The following is a 13,268-nucleotide window of genomic DNA, read 5'->3' on the forward strand; positions in this document are numbered from 1 at the left end:
GATTCGCTACCGACAATTAGCACATGCAATAAAATATAATACACGCTCCATTAAATGGCACTTAGTCACGCATATATGTTTGGATTTTATTAGAAACTCAGTAAATCCGAAGAAGGGTGTTTCTATGATATATAAATCTGTAAGAAATAGTTTCACTAATAGTATTAAACATAAATCACGAAGTAAATGAGAAAGTGTAATAGGAGTGTTTGATGACAAAGAATGGGGCGAGGTGCACAAAAATATTAAGAATGGCTCCATTAACTGGAACCATAAGATAATTCATTTTTTTTTATTCACCAGGTATATTACACACCAAAAGATCTTTTTAGAATGGGGATTAGGGAAAATTCCAATTGTTGGAAGTGTCACGTAGCAGAAGCAGATTACTTTCATTTGGTCTGGTTATGCCCGGGTATACGGTCCTTCTGGGACGCAATCTTCGAGAAAATTTCAGTAACTCTTTCTATTGATCTTAGACCTTCCGTAGGAACTGCTATTTTCGGTCTTATAGAACAAGAAACGATAAAGCAGGAATTTGGGAAATTAATTATTAAGCTAATGAATGTCGCTCTGGTTTGTATAGTTCGTAAATGGGGATCTAAGGAGTACCCCAAGGTAGATTTTTGGCAGAATCTCTCCTTACAGATTAAGAATTACGAATGTATGTGGCTTAAAAATAAAATGCTGGGACCGAAAAGAATTAAAATATGGAATGCTTGGCACTTATCTAACTGAAGTGTTTTTTTTTTGTTTTTTTTTTTGGGGGGGGGGTTATCCAGCCAGCGGGCCCAAAGGGGGGGGGAGGCTCTTAATGCTTAAGCTATAGGCCCTCCGTTACTACTATAGAGTGATAAGAGATATTGATGGTTTAAGGTCCAATGAGAGGGTTCGTAAAAGGAATAAAAAGGGGAAAAGGAAAAGGGCGAAGGGAGGGGAGAGGAAGGAAAGAGGAAAATAAAAACAATAATTTGATTGATGTATAAATGCTATGGATTATTGTATAATGAAATTCTTTTTGTATAATGTGCATAAGTTTTGAAAATAATAAAAAAAAAAAAAAGATCTTGTTGTCCTCTATTAATTGAGGGATTTCAAGATGTAGCAATGCTTGTGCCGGATTTTTATGTAAGACCTGAGATATTATCTGTACAATGATATTATATACTTGGGTCCAATAGACTTCAATTTGTGGGCATTCCCACATTATGTGGAAAAGCGTCCCTCTATTTCCACAACTCCTGCAACAAAGGGGGGAGGACCCGGGGAACGCTTTTTGGATCCGATCTGGGGTAAAGTACCAGTGCAGGGATATTTTTAAAGCATTTTCTACTACGGCACTGCTTTTTAGGGCTTTATGGGTGATCTTTAGTGCTTCCCTCCACTCCCTATCTGAGAATTGTCTCTGTAATGTTTTTTCCCATCTTTGGAACGGAGGGGATTTTGTGAAAACCCTAGCTCCTGTCAGGTGACTGTATATAGGGCGTAGTCCTTGTTTTGTTACTTCTAATAGTGGAAGGAGGCTTACATCTATTTTGTGTTTCTTTTTCACTAGCTCAGTAATAAAGTGTTTCACTCTTAGGTATAAGAATATGTCCCTCAACGGAAGATCATATTTGCTGCGCAAGTCTTCAAATGGAATTATGGTTCGTTCTCTACACAGTTGAGATAGTTGGACAAACCCTTTGCCTTCCAGTGCTTAGTATAAGGTCCTTCTAGCCCTATGTCGATCAGTTCAATAGGTATAATCGACAAATCCACTGTTTTGTCAGGTCCTTTAAGAAAGAATTCCTTCCAACATGATCCCCGGAGGGGGCATTCCACCATTTCTCTGCACTGGTAAGTATAGAGGCTTGGTAATATGCCTTGATATCTGGCAACCCCAATCCACCCGCATATTTGTGCTTAATCAGAATGGCTCTAGCAATTCTCGGTTTACAACCACCCCAAATACACTGAGATGCTATAGATTGAGCTTCTATAAAGAATCGGTTAGGTACTAGTATCGGTAAAGTATGAAATAAGTACAATAGCCTAGGAAGCAACAACATTTTAAATGCGGCTATTCTTCCTATCCAAGACACTTCAGATTTTTGGATATGTGCTGCTTCTTGTTTTATTTTAGTTAAGAGGGATAGATAGTTATGTTTATATAGTTTACTATATGAACTTGTGACTTCAATTCCCAGATATTGAATGTATTCTGTTTTCCAGTCAAACGGATATTTAGTTTTCAGTTCTTCCAAGTAGGATTTAGGAATAAACATGGGCATAGCTTGTGTTTTTTGGGTGTTTAATTTATAGTATGATAATCTACTGAATTCCCTTAGTGCTTCCATTGTCCTTTCCAAAGATTTTTCTGGAGATGTCAAAGACAGAATGATGTCAACAGCATAAAGGGAAATAAGGTGTGATCTATCTCCTACTTTTATGCCCTGTATCTCCGGCTGATTTCTTAACATTACTGCTAGTGGTTCTAACGAGATAATAAAAACTAGCGGGGACAGAGGGCACCCCTGACGTGTGCCGTTGGTAAAAAAAGGGGTCTGACAAAACTCCATTTGTAAACACTCTCGCTGATGGTTGAGAGTATAAGGCTTTAATGGCCCTCAATCCCCATCATCTGTAGCGCCGAGAAGGCATACGACCAATGAATCCGGTCGAACGCCTTCTCGGCATCCAAAGCCAACAGAATGGAGGGTGTCTTCCCCTTCTCTATGAGATGGGTCAAATTCAGGATTCTCCTTGTATTATCCTTAACCCTGTCTACCCTTAACAAATCCTGTCTGATCTGTGGTAATCAGAAAGGGGAGAAACTTCATCAATCTCGTTGCTAAAATTTTTGCGTAGATTTTAATCTCTACGTTAAGTAAAGAGATTGGCCGAAAATTTTGGTGTAGGTCTGGCTTCTTGCCCGGTTTAGGTAAGGTTATGATCAATGCTTGCTGATTTTCAGCCGGTAGATCTCCTTTACTTATTGCTGAGGAGAGCATACGCATCATTAGGGGAGTAACAAGGTGGGAGAATGTCTTGTAGTATTCCCCTGTTAACCCATCAGGCCCCGGGGACTTGTTAGCTGGCGTTGCTTTGATTGCCCTTAGAACTTCGGTTTCTGATAAAGGAGCATTAAGTTCCTCCGATTGTGTTGGAGTCAGACGTTTTAGGTTCTGCCTTTTTAAAAATGCCTGTATTTCTTGTGGTTGAAATGTAAAGGGGTCCTCTTTTAAGTTGTATAAGGAAGCATAATATTCCTTAAATCTATTGGCTATCTCTAGGGGATGCGTAATTTTCCCTGGGCTATACGGGTGCATTAGATAGGGAATTTTTGCCTTTAAGTGTCGGGCTTTCAGTTGGGAGGCTAAAAGTTTGCCGCTTTGTTACCTTGCGCATAATATAATGCTTTGGTTTTTTGCAATTTTCTCTCATAAAAGAATAAGAGAAGTGATCGCAGCCTGTCTCTCAATTTTCTCAGGGTTTCTGCTAGAATCTGTGAGGGGCCCGTTTTATTTTGGGTTTCGACTCTCTGGATTTCATTTAATATCTCCATAGTTTGGGCTGCTCTTTGTTTTTTAATTATGTGTCCCAGTCTAATTCCCGTCCCCCTGACAAACATTTTATGAGCATTCCACAGAGTGCTTGGGGTGGTGGAAGAGTTCTCATTGTTATTCAGGGACTCAACTAATTCCCTTTCTAGTGTTTGCCTATGTGTCGTGTGCGATAGGAGGTATGGGCTACATCGCCATAGATAAGTGGGGGAACTTGATTGATCTTCTGAGATTTCTAAAGTAATGGGTGCGTGGTCTGACCACGTTATGTTTTCAATTGTGCTGTTAGTTGCTTGCATAAGGGAAGGCGCGTCAATTACAAACATATCAATTCTTGTATAGGAGTTATGAACGGGAGAGTAAAAGGAGTAGTCCCTCTCAGTACTATGCTGTGCCCTCCAAGCATCATATAAGCTGTTTTTCCACCATAAGTCGTTCAAACCCCCACCATGGTGTGTATTTGTTGATGTACAATCTAGATGCGGGTCCGAGATCGCATTGAAATCCCCACCCATAATTAAGTTCCCTTGTTTGTGTTTTTCTGCTAATCTTACCATTTTCCCAGCAAACTTAGTCTGTCTAGAGTTAGGAGAGTAAACATTTATTAAGGTATAAGGAGTTCTATTGTACTTATAAGAGGCATGTAAGAGGCATGTGAGATAACCTAAAAAACAGTAACAATAATAAAACCAACTGAGATGCTTAACCCCTTAACGCTCTGCGCCGTAGCTCTACGGCGCAGAGGTATAAGGGATGTATGAAGAGGGCTCACGGGCTGAGTCCTCTTCATACAGAGGTGGGGGTTTTTGCATTTTGCACAAAACCCCCACCGCTAATAACCGCGGTCGGTGCTTGCACCGATCGCGGCTATTAACCCTCTAAACGCCGCCCGCAAAGTCGCGGGCGGCGTTTAAAAGACGGCGGCGCGCGGGCGCCGCCATCTTTTTTTCGATCGCCACGCCCCCGAACGTCATCGGGGGGCGGCGATCGGTTACCATGGTAGCCTCGGGTCTTCTTTTGACACGAGGCTACATGGTTTATGCAGGTTCGTTACAATGAGCCAGTGGCTCATTGTAATGTATGACCTGCAAAAACGCCATATATTGCAATACTGTAGTATTGCACTATATGGTAGGAGCGATCTGATCATCTAGGGTTAATGTACCCTAGATGGTCTAAAAAATAGTGAAAAAAAAAAGAAAAAAAAAAGTTTAAAAAATAAAAAAAATTAATAAAATATTAAAAGTTCAAATCACCCCCCTTTCCCTAGAACGGATATAAAACATAACAAACAGTAAAAATCACAGACATATTAGGTATCGCCGCGTCCCAAAATGCCCGATCTATCAAAATATAAAAACGGTTACGGCCGGCGGTGACCTCCGAGGCGGGAAATGGCGCCCAAATGTCCGAAATGCGACTTTTACACCTTTTTACATAACATAAAAAATGAAATAAAAAATGATCAAAATGTCGCACAGACCTCAAAATGGTAGCAATGAAAACGTCGCCTCATTTCGCAAAAAATGACCCCTCACACATTTCTGTGCGCCAAAGTATGAAAAAGTTATTAGCGTCAGAAGATGGCAAAAATTTTTTTTTCTTTTTTGTACACATTCGTTTAATTTTTGAAAATGTATTAAAACACAATAAAACCTATATAAATTTGGTATCACCGCGATCGCACCGAACCAAAGAATAAAGTAGGCGTGTTATTTGGAGCGAAGAGTGAAAGTCGTAAAAACTGAGCCCACAAGAATGTGACGCACGTGCGGTTTTTTTTCAATTTTTCCACATTTGGAATTTTTTTTCAGCTTCGCAGTACACGGCATGTTAAAATAAATAACATTACGGGAAAGTAAAATTTGTTACGCACAAAATAAGCCCTCACACAGGTCTGTAAACGTAAAAATGAAAAAGTTATGGATTTTTGAAGTTGGAGAGCGAGAATTTAGCCGAAAAACCCTCCGTCCTTAAGGGGTTAAGCATCAACAATGAGAGCAGTGTAAGTTCAATCTGCTCTAGGTGTGGGGGTAACCAAAACAACAGGAGAATCAGGAAGGGAGAGAGAAGGGAGGTGAAGGTATCAAACCTGTATACCAAGTAAGTCCAGATCCATGTGGTACGTAATAAAGTGTGGGTTGGACCGGTATGGTAAGTAACACACCAAAGAGAGGCTTCCCATGAGCATACACAAAAACAAAAAGGTACCCCTTTAAGGAGGGACAGGGAAAGAGGGGTAAAAGGAAGCACTATGAAAGACCAAATTGAGTCTGAATAATTGCAGTAAAAAATACTTTATTAATGACTATTTAAGACATAACGATAAAAGCAGGATGAGAATCCTCAGACAATGCTGAGGGGGAATGACAGTGCAGGCGGCGACAACAAATGAGAAAGTCGTCACCCCGGGCAGACATAGGAGGAATTACACATGGACAAAGCATGCACATGTAATAGGTAAGGACAGAAGGTACATATAATGAAGGCAACAGGTGTAAAGTGGCACACAGCTGCTAACATGCATAAACATAGGTAATGTGCACAAACAGGTAGAGATGATACCTTACCAATGAACAAAAGGATAGATGAAGTGGACCTCCACTGTCCGGGATGACGATATCCCCGACGCGCGTTTCGGCTCGTAACAGAGCCTTCGTCTGGGGGTAGCGTCATTCCAGTGAGGGGAGTGTTAAAAAGGAACAGTCAACCAATGGAAGCGCAAAGCCCCTGTCATGTGTGGGGGCGGAGCTGAATGGGTCACGTGACCGCTGTTGTGTGTGGGGCGGAGCCAAATGGGTCATGTGGTCGCTGTCATGTGTGGGGGCGGAGCCAAATGGGTCACGTGATCGCTGTCATTAGTGGGGGCGGAGCCAAATGGGTCACGTGATCGCTGTCATGTGGGGGGCGGAGCCAAATGGGTCACATGATCACTGTCATGTGTGGGCGGAGCCAAATAGGTCACGTGATCGCTGTCATGTGTGGGGGCGGAGCCAAGTGGTAGTGTGATGCGTCACATGGTAACCAGTCACGTGATCAGTGATCACGTGTATCTGGCGTAACGGTATTGCGCAACAGCGTGTAAATGCAGGGAAGCAGAGTATGTGTTGTGACAAGCAATGGGTAAATTGAACACCATTTAGTGCAAATACATGTGTTACAAGAGATTTGCAAAGATGCATGCGTAGATGTATAAAAACTTGATTCAATTACATTAGTATTACAATAATAGCGTTAAAGCCTGCATACAAAAAAACTTTAAAAAAGGGGGTTCAAAACATTATCCCAACATGTATTTATGGCTAAGGTGCCAATTAATACGCATAAAACATACCATACAGGGGATACCTATATAAAAATGGATGGTAACATATACAATGTAAGGTTCCTAAGAATGAAATGAAAAACATATGATAATAATGAGATCGCAATTTTGCAGTGATACCATATTATGAATTATGATGGCGATGAATTATGACTACCAGCATGGTAGAGTATATGTGCAACAACATCAAAAAATTTTTTTGTGATAATACAAGGTAGTGAGGTATTGGGCACAAGTGAGGACAGGGGGGCGTGAAGGTGAGGAAAGCACATGAAGGGAACACAAAATGGGAAGGTGATATAAGAATAAAACATAATAGTGTAATCTGTTGGTGAAGATTTAAAACGGAACCTAAGCACTGAAAATAAAAATTGTGTATATAATACCCAGAAAAAATGCAAATGATTAACATGTTTATAAGATCGAACTCTAGTATATAGTGCTGTACATCCTTATTTGTATATGCACCAGTTGACCCTTGCGAAGCCATATTATGCAGGACCAATAGAAGAACTGCATTTTTCCCACCATGCTGTTTAGGACAATTAGAGATTGGAGACATTGCGTATATTATCCATAGCGCCAAAACCATAGGTTGACCCTGAAATAAGGAAATCAAAATAACAAAAAATTAATTAAAACCTATAAAATAGATAAAAATACTATTGTATTTAGACGCCGATGCGTTGAATGCAGAGCGCGACCCTAGAGACCGAGGGTTGAAGGGCAGAAGTGGATCTACTGGAGAAACGGGGCAAAACTCAAGGTTTCGTTTAGGCCCCTAGGTTGAATGGTGTTGAGGGTCCAAATCCATCTTGTTTCGCACTGTGATAGTCTCTTGTGGATTGGGCCCCCTCTAATCCCTAGATCTATTTTATCAATACCACGTACCTTAAGTAGGGTCGGATCGGAGTTATGTCGCTCTTTGAAGTGTTGAGCCACCGGTTTTCCATCAGTGTCAGATTCATTATTCAGTGTAGACTTGATGTCACGCATATGCTCTCGAATGCGTACTTTCATCGGGCGAGTGGTTAGACCCATGTAGATTAAATTACATGGACAGGTTGCGTAGTAAACCACTGCTTTGGTATTGCAGGAGATATTGTGTGTGATGTTGTACATCTTGGTGCCCGATGAATCCGTAAATGTGTCGGCTTTTTCTACATTGGGGCATGCTACACACCTCCCACATGGTTTCCACCCCCAAGGTGGGCGACCAGCATCGAATATGGTGTTAGATTTGCCAGATGTATAATGGCTCCTTACAAGGATGTCTCGCAAATTTTTAGCCCTTCTCGCTGTCACTGAGGGATGTGGAGTAATATATTTTTCGATGATCGGGTCGCTTTGTAGAATTGGCCAAAATCTTTCCAAGGTCTGACGCATCAAGTGCCACTGAGAGTGATAATTCGTAATGAATCTCACCTGGTCTGGTATTGCTGGTTTTTCCTTTAGTGATAAAAGAGTCTGGCGTGGTGTTCTTTTTGCACGCCAGTAGGCCAATTTTAGGGATCTATTACTGTAGCCTCGTTGACGAAACCTATTTTTGAGGTCATCAGCCTGAATCTCGAAGTCATCATCCGAGGAACATATCCGCCTAATCCGGAGGAACTGACCAGTAGGTATGGCTCTCACGGTCTGGATGGGGTGAGAAGAGGTAGCATGCAATAATGAATTAACAGAGGTCTCTTTTCTGTATACGTTTGTTTGTAAAAAACCATCTATGTCCTTGGTAATGGTTACATCAAGGAAAGCCACAGAGGTTTTGTCTGCATGGTATGTGAGCCTGATGTTATAGGGATTATTGTTCAGAGTTGAAAAGAAGCTTTGTAGCTCCACCAAGTCCCCCCTCCAAATGATCAGGATGTCATCTATGTACCGGGCCCAAAACAGGACCCGGTCCATAGCGACATCCCGATCACTGTCCAGGAGGTCCCTCTCCCACAGCACCAGGAACAAGTTAGCATACGAGGGCGCACAAGACGCCCCCATAGCTGTGCCCTGGAGCTGCAGGTAGAAGGATCCCCCAAACACGAAAAAGTTATGGAAGAGGACAAACTCCAATAGTTGCAGGATAAATGAGGAAAACTCCTGTGTCACATTTTCCATAGACAGGAAATATCGTACCGCGTTCAAACCGTCATGATGTTTAATACACGTATAGAGGGACTCCACATCGCAAGTGACGAGGTATGTGTCATTGTCGACATGGAGTCCATCTATTTTGCGCAGTAGATCCATTGTATCCTTGGTGTAGGATGGCAACGTCTCTACGATTCTCTTCAAGTGGTGGTCGACAAATTTGCTTACGTTTGCTGTAAGGCTTCCTGTCCCAGATATGATAGGCCGGCCTGGTGGTATCTTTGGATGTTTATGCACTTTCGGCAGTAGATATAGGGTGGGAATCGTCGGGTCTGTTTGTTTTAGGCACTCGGCAAGGTCTGTGTCAAACACCTTGTTCTTGACAGCCTGTAAAAGTATGGAATTTAATTCATTTGTAAACTTTAACAAAGGATTGAACGTGAGGCGTTTATAACATTGGTGGTTACTGAGTTGACGATGTGCCTCAGACTCGTACATCTCACGTGGCCACACTACCACGTTCCCACCCTTATCGGATTGTTTGATAACAATCGTCTTATCTCTTTTAAGACTATTGATGGATCTACGATGTGCGTTTGACAAATTATCATGGCTTACCTGATCATTTATTTTGGAAAATTCCTGGGATACTGCTTTAACAAATTGATCGACCGCTGGGCAGCTGGAAAGATTCGGAAATTTCTTAGACTTTTTTCTCACGCATTGGGGGATTTGGGTATCTGCATTATGTTCAATCTGGAGTTCTTCCAATATCCTGACAGCTTCAATTTCTTGCTCGGTTTCAAAAATTTCTGCTGGGTCTTTTGTATGAAACCATTTCTTGAAGATTAGAGATCTTCCAAACATGTGGAGATCTTTCACTGCGGAGAAAGTGTTAAATTTAGCACTTGGGGAGAATGTTAACCCCTTTTCCAGCACCTCTACTTCATGAGGTGTTAACACACGCTTTGAAAGGTTAATTACCTTTAGTTGGCTATCATTAGCGGCACTTCGTGTTTCCGGACGACGCTTATTGTTTGCTTGGGGTTGAGTGTATTTCCTCTTGGTCCCTTGGTTTGATTGAGTCTGTGGGTTGTCCCCTGGGTCATTGAATGACCTTGTGGATGAAATCGATGAGGAGCGACTTGATGTACGTTCCGAGCGAATGTTTCTCCTATTCCGGCTAGACCGGCCCCAGAGGTAAGCTTTCTTTTGGGAAAAGTCATCCTGATCACGCTGAAATTTCTTTGTCTTTTTATCACAAATCTCTTTTTCCCAACACTCAAATAGGTCAAACGTTTTTATTTCCTCCTGCGTTTGTAAGGAGGTTAGTTTTATTCGTGCTTCCTCTATTTCTTTGCCAACTGTTTCAAGTCTTGTTTTGTTATCCTCAATCAACAATTTTATGAAAGTTTCGGAACAACGGGTGCAGGCTTCTTCCCATTGGGTAATAAACATGTCATTTTCCACCTGAAAGGAGGGAAAAACCTGTACTCTGAGGCCTCTTGGGATTAATTTACATTCAACATATTTCTCCAGAAAGGCCACATTCCACCAAATTCTCATTCTTTTTTGTAATAAATTTTTCAACGTTCTCTGGGTCGCGCCTGCATTCACGCAACTCACTGTGTCACCACCTGTCGCTGCATCTTTAAACACATGGTTGAGTTTAGTACGCCAGGTCTGTTCCCTGGATAGAAAATTCATGGTGTGTCCTGGTTCTAAAATCTGTGAAAAACAAACACAGGAAACTTAATCAAAACAACAGGAGAATCAGGAAGGGAGAGAGAAGGGAGGTGAAGGTATCAAACCTATATACCAAGTAAGTCCAGATCCATGTGGTACGTAATAAAGTGTGGGTTGGACCGGTATGGTAAGTAACACACCAAAGAGAGGCTTCCCATGAGCATACACAAAAACAAAAGGTACCCCTTTAAGGAGGGACAGGGAAAGAGGGGTAAAAGGAAGCACTATGAAAGACCAAATTGAGTCTGAATAATTGCAGTAAAAAATACTTTATTAATGACTATTTAAGACATAACGATAAAAGCAGGATGAGAATCCTCAGACAATGCTGAGGGGGAATGACAGTGCAGGCGGCGACAACAAATGAGAAAGTCGTCACCCCGGGCAGACATAGGAGGAATTACACATGGACAAAGCATGCACATGTAATAGGTAAGGACAGAAGGTACATATAATGAAGGCAACAGGTGTAAAGTGGCACACAGCTGCTAACATGCATAAACATAGGTAATGTGCACAAACAGGTAGAGATGATACCTTACCAATGAACAAAAGGATAGATGAAGTGGACCTCCACTGTCCGGGATGATGATATCCCCGACGCGCGTTTCGGCTCGTAACAGAGCCTTCGTCTGGGGGTAGCGTCATTCCAGTGAGGGGAGTGTTAAAAAGGAACAGTCAACCAATGGAAGCGCAAAGCCCCTGTCATGTGTGGGGGCGGAGCTGAATGGGTCACGTGACCGCTGTTGTGTGTGGGGCGGAGCCAAATGGGTCATGTGGTCGCTGTCATGTGTGGAGGCGGAGCCAAATGGGTCACGTGATCGCTGTCATTGGTGGGGGCGGAGCCAAATGGGTCACGTGATCGCTGTCATGTGTGGGCGGAGCCAAATAGGTCACGTGATCGCTGTCATGTGTGGGGGCGGAGCCAAGTGGTAGTGTGATGCGTCACATGGTAACCAGTCACGTGATCAGTGATCACGTGTATCTGGCGTAACGGTATTGCGCAACAGCGTGTAAATGCAGGGAAGCAGAGTATGTGTTGTGACAAGCAATGGGTAAATTGAACACCATTTAGTGCAAATACATGTGTTACAAGAGATTTGCAAAGATGCATGCGTAGATGTATAAAAACTTGATTCAATTACATTAGTATTACAATAATAGCGTTAAAGCCTGCATACAAAAAAACTTTAAAAAAGGGGGTTCAAAACATTATCCCAACATGTATTTATGGCTAAGGTGCCAATTAATACGCATAAAACATACCATACAGGGGATACCTATATAAAAATGGATGGTAACATATACAATGTAAGGTTCCTAAGAATGAAATGAAAAACATATGATAATAATGAGATCGCAATTTTGCAGTGATACCATATTATGAATCATGACGGCAGTGAATTATGACTACCAGCATGGTAGAGTATATGTGCAACAACATCAAAAAATTTTTTTGTGATAATACAAGGTAGTGAGGTATTGGGCACAAGTGAGGACAGGGGGGCGTGAAGGTGAGGAAAGCACATGAAGGGAACACAAAATGGGAAGGTGATATAAGAATAAAACATAATAGTGTAATCTGTTGGTGAAGATTTAAAACGGAACCTAAGCACTGATTGGGGGCCCAATCCACAAGAGACTATCACAGTGCGAAACAAGATGGATTTGGACCCTCAACACCATTCAACCTAGGGGCCTAAACGAAACCTCGAGTTTTGCCCCGTTTCTCCAGTAGATCCACTTCTGCCCTTCAACCCTCGGTCTCTAGGGTCGCGCTCTGCATTCAACGCATCGGCGTATAAATACAATAGTATTTTTATCTATTTTATAGGTTTTAATTAATTTTTTGTTATTTTGATTTCCTTATTTCAGGGTCAACCTATGGTTTTGGCGCTATGGATAATATACGCAATGTCTCCAATCTCTAATTGTCCTAAACAGCATGGTGGGAAAAATGCAGTTCTTCTATTGGTCCTGCATAATATGGCTTCGCAAGGGTCAACTGGTGCATATACAAATAAGGATGTACAGCACTATATACTAGAGTTCGATCTTATAAACATGTTAATCATTTGCATTTTTTCTGGGTATTATATACACAATTTTTATTTTCAGTGCTTAGGTTCCGTTTTAAATCTTCACCAACAGATTACACTATTATGTTTTATTCTTATATCACCTTCCCATTTTGTGTTCCCTTCATGTGCTTTCCTCACCTTCACGCCCCCCTGTCCTCACTTGTGCCCAATACCTCACTACCTTGTATTATCACAAAAAAATTTTTTGATGTTGTTGCACATATACTCTACCATGCTGGTAGTCATAATTCACCGCCGTCATGATTCATAATATGGTATCACTGCAAAATTGCGATCTCATTATTATCATATGTTTTTCATTTCATTCTTAGGAACCTTACATTGTATATGTTACCATCCATTTTTATATAGGTATCCCCTGTATGGTATGTTTTATGCGTATTAATTGGCACCTTAGCCATAAATACATGTTGGGATAATGTTTTGAACCCCCTTTTTTAAAGTTTTTTTGTATGCAGGCTTTAACGC

At 41.5% G+C, this 13,268-nt stretch overlaps 1 protein-coding gene and 1 long non-coding RNA gene across 2 annotated transcripts in view; both read right to left on the reverse strand.

Annotated features, from left to right (window-relative positions):
- The window catches only part of LOC140134174 (uncharacterized), a 91,291-nt gene extending 84,856 nt beyond the window's left edge, over nucleotides 1-6,435 (reverse strand). The window contains exon 1 of the long non-coding RNA XR_011856095.1: nucleotides 6,116-6,435. This is a non-coding gene — a long non-coding RNA (uncharacterized lncRNA). The remainder of the gene's footprint in view (nucleotides 1-6,115) is intronic.
- Nucleotides 6,436-7,921: 1,486 nt separating this feature from the next.
- Nucleotides 7,922-9,915, reverse strand: LOC140134133 (uncharacterized). Its single transcript, XM_072154768.1, has 4 exons — nucleotides 9,571-9,915; nucleotides 9,181-9,339; nucleotides 8,054-8,508; nucleotides 7,922-7,952 (listed from the first exon to the last, which is right to left on the reverse strand). The coding sequence occupies exons 1-4, from the start codon at nucleotides 9,817-9,819 to the stop codon at nucleotides 7,922-7,924; spliced, it is 894 nt and encodes a 297-aa protein (XP_072010869.1). The 5' UTR covers nucleotides 9,820-9,915.
- Nucleotides 9,916-13,268: the final 3,353 nt, after the last annotated feature.

Source organism: Engystomops pustulosus, chromosome 5 (genome assembly GCF_040894005.1).
Source record: "Engystomops pustulosus chromosome 5, aEngPut4.maternal, whole genome shotgun sequence".
In the NCBI taxonomy this organism is placed as follows: domain Eukaryota; kingdom Metazoa; phylum Chordata; class Amphibia; order Anura; family Leptodactylidae; genus Engystomops; species Engystomops pustulosus.